At 47.2% G+C, this 9,884-nt stretch overlaps 1 protein-coding gene across 2 annotated transcripts; it reads left to right on the top strand.

Annotated features, from left to right (window-relative positions):
• Positions 1-6: 6 nt before the first annotated feature.
• Positions 7-2,559, top strand: LOC122552397. 2 transcript variants are annotated; one of them, XM_043695148.1, is made up of 2 exons: positions 7-1,444; positions 2,415-2,559. In XM_043695148.1, the coding sequence occupies exon 1, from the start codon at positions 342-344 to the stop codon at positions 1,377-1,379; it is 1,038 nt and encodes a 345-aa protein (XP_043551083.1). In that variant the 5' UTR covers positions 7-341; the 3' UTR covers positions 1,380-1,444; positions 2,415-2,559. The 2 variants fall into 2 exon arrangements, with proteins under 2 accessions (XP_043551083.1, XP_043551082.1); XM_043695147.1 differs by lacking the exon at positions 2,415-2,559 and adding an exon at positions 1,764-1,960 and having other exon boundaries at positions 7-1,654.
• Positions 2,560-9,884: the final 7,325 nt, after the last annotated feature.

The following is a 9,884-nucleotide window of genomic DNA, read 5'->3' as shown; positions in this document are numbered from 1 at the left end:
GTGGGGACTATATATACTGACTCAAAGTATGCATACGGAGTCGTTCATACTTTCGGGAAAATCTGGAAAGAGCGAGGATTGATAACTTCCCGGGGAAAGGAATTAGCTCACGAACAAATGATCAGCCTAACGTTGGAAGCCCTGGCGTTACCTACGGAACTTGCAGTAGTCCATGTACCCGGTCACCAGAAGGGGTCGACACCGGAAGCGGTGGGAAACCGGCTGGCAGACGAGGAAGCCAAGCGGGCAGCGGTCGAAAAATCTGTCCAATTGTTAACGTTAATACCGTTGAGGGAGGGCTCGCTAAACAACCCGTCTTCACCCAGGGGGAGATTGATAAAATGGATCAATTGGGTGCCCGGCTAGATACTATCGGGAAGTGGACGGTTCCTGATGGGAGACAAGTACTGAACAAACAGATCACCCGGGGTATTCTGCGCCGATTACACCATCAGACCCACTGGGGGGTGCAAGCCATGTGTGATACAATCCTGAGAGACTATGTATGCAGGGGGATATACACGTTAGCCCAACAAGAGGTAGTCGGATGCCCCACTTGCCTGCGTATTAATCAGAAAGCCATGCGTTCTATGCCAGCTGGTGGTCAGCCCCTAGCGATTAGGCCATTTCAGAGGATCCAAGTTGACTTTACGGAATTACCCCCAGTACAGAGATGGAAATATCTGTTAGTAATAGTAGACCATTTCACTCACTGGGTAGAGGCTTTCCCAACTGCCAAAGACGATGCACCAACCGTGGCCCGACTGTTGTTAGAGAACATAATCCCGAGATATGGCATAATGGAATCTATTGACTCCGACTGCGGGACGCATTTTATTTCTAAGCTACACCATTTGATGTGTAATGCCCTGGGTATCCAACGGAAATTCCACACACCCTGGCATCCTCAGAGTTCGGGTCGAGTTGAGAGAATGAATGGCACGCTCAAGACCCAATTGACTAAGCTGATGTTAGAAACTAAGTTACCCTGGCCAAAGTGCCTGCCCATTGCCCTAATGAGGATACGTACGGCACCTCGCCGAGATGTCGGGGTTTCCCCCTATGAAATGTTCTTCGGATTACCGTATTGGAGTAAGGTTGATGGATGTACCACTCTACAAGGGGGGATGTATTTATCCGAACCTATTTACTGGCCTTATCCTGTTCTTTTGCAGAACTCCGGAGGAAAGGTCTCCTGGCTCAGACTCCGCCGCTCGACTTCCTCCTGCATAAGGTGTAGCCCGGAGATTGGATACTTGTTAAGACCTGGAAGGCCGAAAAGCTCCAGCCGCGGTGGGAAGGACCGTTCCTGGTTCTGTCAACAACTGAAGCAGCTGTTCGGACGAAAGAAAAAGGGTGGGTCCACGCATCAAGGATAAAGGGGCCTGTTCCGCCTGAAGAAGAAAGCACCTGGACATGCGAGCAAGGGGACAAGCCGTTGTCGGTAAAACTGAAAAGACAGCAATAATGAACTCTACTTGGACTGTATTGGTGGGGATATTGATCAGTTTACTCCTGTATGTGGGGGAGGGTGAGGGGAGATGTGACTAATGTCGAACTACAGTAAGACTTGGGATTCGAATCTATTCGGGATCATTTGTGTCCCATTCCTATGTGGACGATAGGTGTTACGATGTGAGTGCACGCCATGAATGTTGGGAGGATGGGAGACCCTATTATCAGGTATATAACAAAGGATACGGTGGCAAAATCCATGGATTCCCTATAAATGACCGCTGGGTGTGTATTAGCAAAACTGGGAGGATGGGAGACCCTATTATCAGGTATATAATAAAGGATACGGTGGCAAAATCCATGGATTCCCTATAAATGACCGCTGTGTGTGTATTAGCAAAACTGGGAGGTGGGACCTATCCTCCGTGTTGCTCAGGGAGCAGGTTGACAGAGACAAGGAGACCAAGATACAGATCCCTGATCGGGGGGTGGGGAAAGAGCAAGACCGTCAGGGAACGGTCGTGCCCCCTAAAGTGCCATCTGTATACAAAGATGTAGAAGGACAGATTGAACTCCCTGATGTTACACAAAACCTGCTTATTGATCTCACCTCTAGAATAGCCACTGTTTTAAATGTTAGCAATGGCTGGGTCTGTGGGGGGCCGCATATGTCGGAACAATGGCCGTGGACTGGTCAAAGCTTAGACATAGGGGAATTGCTGCAAAACACTTGGACTCATGACAACGACAGAAAAAGCCAGGGGTGGAGACTGACAAACAGCCCTGAGGGCCAGTTCTGTATTGAAGGCAAGGGGACCGTGAAGGTAGGGATTAGCCCCTGGCAGAATATATTGGATGCAACCACGCGAGTATGGTGGCCTGAGAATATTGCTTGGTACATTGCAAACCGAGATCATCAAAATTGCATTCGGTTACGTTCTGATCCCTCCTCTTACGAGCTCAGTGCTGACCCTTCCGATGGCATGAAAAGAGTGTGGAGCGGTGGTTGTCAGGGGAATCAATGCTGGAATAATCCTGCCCAGACTCTGCCACGGGGTCAACAATCCGAATACTGGAATTGCAGTGGTCCTGGGCCTTATGAGGGCGTCCCTGGGGTAAAGGAGTTGTGGGATGACATTGTGAGGCATAAAACTTTGTTTTCCTGAATTTGTCGAGAGCGATTATTGAGAAGCGATTTTCGTTTCTAACAGGCGGGCTATAGAGTAAAAGAGTTGGCAGGTCATGTTACAGTTGTATTGGACATTTTGAATGTTACACACAGTTCTGATCACCGCATTACCAAAAGGATGTGGATGCTTTGGAGAGGGTGCAGAGGAAGTTCACCCAGATGTTGTCTGGAATGGAAGGGACTCGCTATAAAGAGAGGATGAATAGATTCGGATTAATTATATTGGAAAGACAAAGGTTGACTGGGGACCTGATTGATGTCTACAAATTCATGAAATGTGTAGACAGGGTGGATAGCAAGAAGCTTTTTCCCCAGATTGCAAAATGCAGTTACTGGCGGTCACAAGCTCAAAGTGAGAGGAGAAAGGTTTAGGGCACATATACGTGGAACAGTCTTTATGTAGAGGGTGGTGCGGGCCTGGAACTCATTGCCAGCGGAGGTGGTAGAGTTGGGAACAATAACGTCATTTACGATTTATCTGGAAAGATGCATGAATGGGCAGGGAGCAAATGGATGCAGATCCTTAGAAAATAGGCAGCAGGTTTAGACAGAGGATCTCGATCGGCACAGGCATGGAGAGCCGAAGGGCCTGGTCCTGTGCAGAAATTTTCTTTGTTCTTTTCTTCTTTGAATGGTCTTCAGGTTGGTTTGATCCAAGAGTAGGATAAAAGATCGGCACATTATCAAGGGCCGAAGGGCCTGAACTGTGCTGGAAGGTTCTGTGTTCTAAATAGGGAGGGTCACAATGGCAGGAAGTCTGGAGAGGATGGGATCTGAATGAATCAATAAAATTAGGAAGGTTTGCTCAGAGTGCCAGAGGTAACAGAAACACCAACGGCCTGATCTTGAACGGATGACCCAGACTGGGAGGGCTGTTTGGACTGGAGGTGTTTCACAGGGAATGAGGACCATCGAGCCACGGGGTGTTACAGAAATGTGGAGAGATGTAGAACCTGCAGGAGTTCATGAAGATGAGGAGGTTGGGAGCGATGAATCTATTTGCACAGATAATGATGTGTGGTAGGATGGAGCGGTTTACACAGACAGGAGTGTTTTAGGTGAATGGAGAAGTTTAGAGAGAAAGTGGGTTGTATCGACCGGAGAACCAAACAGAGATATAGAGAGTAGTCATGGATGATGCTTATAGATACAGGAAGGTTTAGGTTCTGCAGATTAGTTAGATATGGAGGGTGTGGAGTCTGACAGATTTTACAGAAGGGCAGCAATTTTGGTTGGAGACAGTTTCACAGATAAGGGAGCATTAGTAACCTCCTCCAGAATGGTCAAAGTGGGAAGGGTTGTCGGGGAGAGTGACGTTTACACAGATAAAGGTGTACGTGCTGGACAAGGTTATGGAGACGAGTCATGGATGGAGAGACTGGAGGAGATTAAATTAATAGTGGGGTGCTCGTGATGGGAGAATGTTACACAGATAGTGAGTCTTAGAGGAACTGAAAGTCACATGATTTGGGGTGGGTTCTACAGGTTGGGAGTGCTGCAGGAACCTGAGCGGCCTTTTGGGTCTCCCCAGATTGATCGTGTCTTTAGGACTGTAAGAGGTTACATAGATTCGGAAACATTAAAGACAATGTGTGCCTTCCTCATTTTCCTGAACAGTGTGACGACACCTCTCATGGGCCAGGGATTCCGAAACCTGCTAGCTTTTCCCTTCACCCTAACACGGACATACTGAATACTTGAGATCACACTTTTAAAAGCCTCCCATTTGTCAGTCATTCCTTTTCATTCAAACAGACTGACCTAATCGATTTTAGTCATGATTTGGACGTGCCGGTGTTTGATGGGGGTGGACAAAGTTAATAATCACACAACACCAGATTTTTGTCCAGTAGGTTTATTTGCAAGCACTAGCTTTCGAAGCACTGCTTCTTCATCAGCTGGATGTGGAGCACAATCCTAAAGCACCGAATTTATAGCAACAGGAATCCAGTGTCATGGAATGAAATATTAAACAAGCTTAGATTAAGTCTTTCATCTTTTAGAATGATCACCAGAGCTTCTAAATCTAGCGCTTTCAAATACAGAGGGATCTTGATTGTCCAAATATCAATTAACCCAATATCAGATTATCCAAATGAGATCTCGAGGTCCCGATAGAAATATTACAGCAAAGAGCTGTTTCAAACCTGGTTGTGTTTTTCTTGATTAAAACCGATCTCAGCTGACTGAAATGCTGCCGAGAACAGTCCTGGGCATCGAGCCCAGATACCATCTCCAATGACAGACCTCCCACCCTCTCTCCCTCTCCCGACACCTCCGCTGGAGTTCGATATAGGGGTGAATCCTAAACACCCCTTCCCCAGATATTCTCTCAAACATTTTCCTCTTCAGCGCAGAGGTGGAACTTTTTGAGCTGTTGCAGTAAAAAGTTGCGTGTGGCTGTCTGAGGGTGTGTGTGTGCATGTGCGTGTGCGCTACTTGGAGACTTACCCCAGCAAAGGAGTAGATGTTTTACTGTTGGTGTCCACTCCAGCTGCCCAGAAGGGGGAGATGATGATGGGGACGGGGGGCCGGGGGCACGGGTGTGGACATGGATTGGACGGTGGGTGTGTTGGGCGAGGGGGCGGAGTTGGACGGGTTTGGCGACGGGCTGAGGGTGATGTCGAACGTGTTTGGGAAGTGGGGTCAGGCGGCGGGAGGAGAGTGGTGTCGGATGGTTTTGGGAGCAGGGTTCACTGTTGGGTAGGTTTGGGGCAGGTGGGGGAGGCGACGTTGAGGGGGGGTGGGGGCGGTGTTGGATGGGTTTGGAGGCGAGCGAGGTGTGTTTTGGGGGTCTGGCAGGGCGTGGCGGCTCGCTCATGGCTTGCTGCTGCCTCGTCACCTGAACACGGAGCAGACTGGACTGAAAACTCTGGGTCTCCGAGCCCCAGAGGAAAGGCATTGAATCGATTCACCAAATAATTAATTATCCAAACGAAATAGTATCCACCCATCTCGTTCAGATAATCGAGGTTCCTCTGTAACCATCTGGACTATAGCCTGGTGTTGTGGGATTTTTACCTTCACCCAATGAACGCAGATCGAGCTCGATCCTGCTCAATGACCCCAATATTGGCCCAGTTCCAGTTTAAAACCTAAATCTGTTGACGTCTCTGATCTTTTTCCATAACTATGCGAAAACAAAGTTGTGGTCACTGGACGCAATGTGCTCTCCGACTGATACTTCAGTCACTTACCCGACCTCACTTTCTGAGGGGAGGTCCAGTGGTGCATCCGCCTGAGTAGTGTAGACCCCTCTCCGTTTTGATTTCGGAAACTTTCTTGGATACATCTGACAAATTTCACCCAGTACTGGCCTTTTACACTCTGGGTGACCCAATCAATCCAGGGGAAGTTAAAATCTCCAACCAATACTACTCTATTATTTTTTATAGGTACCTGCAAACTCATTACACATTTGCTCCTCTCGTACCCGCTGGCTATTTGAGAACACGATCCCAGCAGACTGACAATCCCCTTTTTGTTTCTAACTTTTAAATATATGGCCTCATTTGATGACTGCTTAACAGTATTGTCTCAAAGCACTGTTTTTATATCCTTCCTAATCAAAAGTACAACTCCCCCTCCTGAATGAATTGACCTTCTGTCATGCCTGTAGTTTCTGTATCCTGGAACACTGAACTGCCGGTCCTGCCCTTCTCTCAGCCATGTGTCTGTTACGGATGTAATATCCCAGTCCCCAGAGCTAATCCATGCTCTGAGCTCGTCTGCCTTACCAGCCAGGCCTCGTGCGTTGAAATAAATGCTTTTTAAACCAGAAGCCTTTTCGGTCCCTCGATTGTGCCCCTGGATATCCTGAATAGGTAACTTGCTATTGATGGCTGATGTATTTCCGCTGACTCTTCGACTGTCCTTCTCTTACTCAGAGTCACCACTCCCTGCGAAACTAGTTTAAATCCTCCTGGGTAACCCGAGCAAATCTCCTCCCTGGGATAGATTAGATTATTATGGAAACAGGCCCTTCGGCCCAACAAGTCCACACCGACTCGCCGAAGTGCAACCCACCCAGACCCATTCCCCTACATTTACCTCTACACCTAACACTATGGGCAATTTAGCATGGCCAATTCACCTGACCTGCACATTTTTGGTCTGTGGGAGGAAACCGGAGCACCCGGAGGAAACCCACGCAGACACGGGGAGAATGTGCAAACTCCATGCAGTCAGTGGCCTGAGGCGGGAAATGAACCCGGGTCTCAGGCGCTGTGAGGCAGCAGTGCTAACCACTGTACGACCCATTAAGTTTGAAGGAGGTTTCTCTGAATGGGAGGGTCGTCGGGCCTGGATGAGATTATGGAGATAGGGAGGGTCTTGGGGACGTTTGGAGGTTATGGAGTTAAGGAGGTTTGTGGGGAATGATTCAGGTTACATGGAAAGGAAGAGTCATGGGGACTGAAGGAGTTTCTGGAGATACGGAAGGCTGTGGGGACTGAAGGGGCTTAAAAAATTGGGATGACTGTGGGGACTGAAGGAAGTTATGGAATAGTAAGTCTTTTGAGAAGCACAGGAAAGAAGAGCAGGTATCGGCCATTTGACCACAGAGTCGGTCCCACCATTCAATATGATCAGGCATGATCATCTAACCCATCTAAGTATTCCTGCTTTCACATCTTACCCTGATATTATAGTGACTACTGGCATTTAGTGACAGAGCCGACGGTAGTAAGTGGGACAGGGTTGTGTCTCACAGAGATAGGGAGGTTTGTGGAAGCTGGAACAGGTGACAGATACAGGGAAGGTTTTAACGATGGGAGGACTTTACTTGGATTTGGAGGAATGCAGGGATGGTACGTGGTAACTATCACAGGAAGGATTTGGGGGGCTCGATCTGAGACAGGTACAGCTGAGAACAGAAGTGATTCAAACAGGGAGGGCAGGCAGGGACAAGGTAGGTCTAATAAATTAGACTGCATTTATTTCAATGCAAGGGGCCTAACAGGAAAGGCAGATGAACTCAGGGCATGGTTGGGAACATGGGACTGGTATCTCATAGCAATTACAGAAACTTGACTCAGGGATGGGCAGGACTGGCAGCTTAATGTTCCAGGATACAAATGCTACAGGAAGGATACAAGGGGAGGCAAGAGAGGAGGGGGAGTGGCATTTCTGATCAGGGATAGCATTACAGTTGTGCTGAGGAATCATATTCCCAGAAATACATCCAGGGAAGTTATTTGGGTAGAACTGAGAAATACGAAAGGGGTGATCACCTTATTGGGATTGTGTTATAGACCCCCAATGGACAGAGGGAAACGGAGAAACAAACTTGTAAAGAGAGATCAGCTATCTGTAAGAATAACAGGGTAGTTATGGTAGGGGATTTTAACTTTACAAACATCGACTGGGATTGCCATAGTGTGAAAGGTTTAGATGGAGATGAATTTCTTACGTGTGTACAAGACAGTTTTCTCATTCATTATGTGGATGCACCTTCTACAGAAGGTGCAAAACATGACCTACTCTTGTGAAATAAGGCAGGGCAGGTGACTGAGGTGTCAGTGGGGGAGCACTTTGGGGCCAGCGACCATAATTTTATTCGTGTTAAAATAGCGATGGAAATGGACAGACCAGGTCTAAATGTTGAAGTTCTAAATTGGAGCAAGGCCAATTTTGACGGTATTAGGCAAAAACTTTCGAAAGCTGATTGGAGACAGATGTTCACAGGTAAAGGGACGGATGGAAAATGGGAAGCCTTCAGAAATGAGATGACAAGAGTCCAGAGAAAGTACATTCCGGTCAGGGTGAAAGCGAAGGCTGATAGGTATAGGAAATGCTGGATGACGAAAGAAATTGAGGGTTTGGTTAGGAAAAAGAAGGAAGCATATGCCAGGTATAGATAGGATAGATCGACTGAATACTTCGAAGAGGATAAAGGAAGGAGGAGTATACTTAAGAGGAAAATCAGGAGGGCAAGATGGGGACACGAGATAGCTCTGGCAAATAGAATTAAGGAGAATCCAAAGGGTTTTTACAAATGTATTAAGGACGAAGGGTAACTGGGAGAGAATAGGGCCCCTCACAGAGCAGTAAGGCGGCCTTTGTGTGGAGCCACAGAAAATGGGGGAGATACTAAATGAATATTTTGCATCAGTACTTACTGTGGAAAATGATATGGAAGATATAGACTGTAGGGAAATAGATAGAGACACCTTGCAAAATGCCCAGATTACAGAGGAGGAAGTGCTGGATGTCATGAAACGGTTAAATGTGGATCGATCCCCAGGACCTGATCAGTTGTACCCGAGAGCTCTGTGGCAAGCTCGAGAAGTGATTGTTGGGCCTTTTGCTGAGATATTTGTATCATTGATAGTCACAGGTGAGGTGTCGGAAGACTGGAGGTTGGCAAACGTGGTGCCACTGTTAAAGAAGGGTGGTACAGACAACCCAGGGAACTATAGATCGTTGAGCCTGACCTCGGTGGTGGGCAAGTTACTGGAGTGAATACTGAGAGAAAGGACGTACGAGTATTTGGAAAGGCAAGGACTGATTCGGGATTGTCAACATGGCTTTGTGCGTTGGAAATCATGTCTCAGAAACTTGATTGAATTTTTGGAAGAAATAACAAAGAAGATTGAGGAGGGCAGAGAAGTAGATGTGATCTATATGGACTTCAGTAAGGCGTTCGACAAGGTTCCCCATGTAAGACTGATTAGCAAAGTTAGATCTCATGTAATACAGGGAGAAGTAGCCATTTGGATACGGAACTGGCTCAAAGGTAGAAGACAGAGGGTGGTGGTGGAGTGTGGTTTTTCAGACTGGAGGTCTGTGACCAGTGGATTGCCACAATGATCGGTGCTGGGTCCTCTACTGTTTGTAACTTACATAAATGATTTGGTTGCAAGCATAAGAGGTACAGTTAGTAAGCTTCCAGATGACACCAAAATTGGAGGTGTAGTGGACAGCGAAGAGGGTTACCTCAGATGACAACAGGATCTGGACCAGATGGGCTAATGGGCTTAGAAGTGGCAGATGGAGTTTAATTCAGATAAATGCGAGGTGCTGCTTTTTGGGAAAGTGAATCTTAGCAGGACTTATACACGTAATGGTAAGAACCAAGGGAGTGTTGTTGAACAAAGAGACCTTGGAGTACAGGTTCATAGCTCTTTGAAAGTGTAGTCGCAGGTAGACAGGTTAGTGAAGAAGGCATTTGATATGCTTTCCTTTATTGGTCAGAGTATTGAGTACAGGAGTTGGGAGGTCATGTTGCAGCTGTAAAGGA

The sequence above is a fragment of the Chiloscyllium plagiosum genome, chromosome 8, assembly GCF_004010195.1.
Source record: "Chiloscyllium plagiosum isolate BGI_BamShark_2017 chromosome 8, ASM401019v2, whole genome shotgun sequence".
In the NCBI taxonomy this organism is placed as follows: Eukaryota; Metazoa; Chordata; class Chondrichthyes; order Orectolobiformes; family Hemiscylliidae; genus Chiloscyllium; species Chiloscyllium plagiosum.
This window is presented reverse-complemented; position numbering and strand designations above follow the sequence as displayed.

What these genes read in the sequence shown, in the direction of transcription:
- LOC122552397 (XM_043695148.1), top strand. Translation starts at nt 342, where the DNA reads ATGGATCAATTGGGTGCCCGGCTAGATACTATCGGGAAGTGGACGGTT.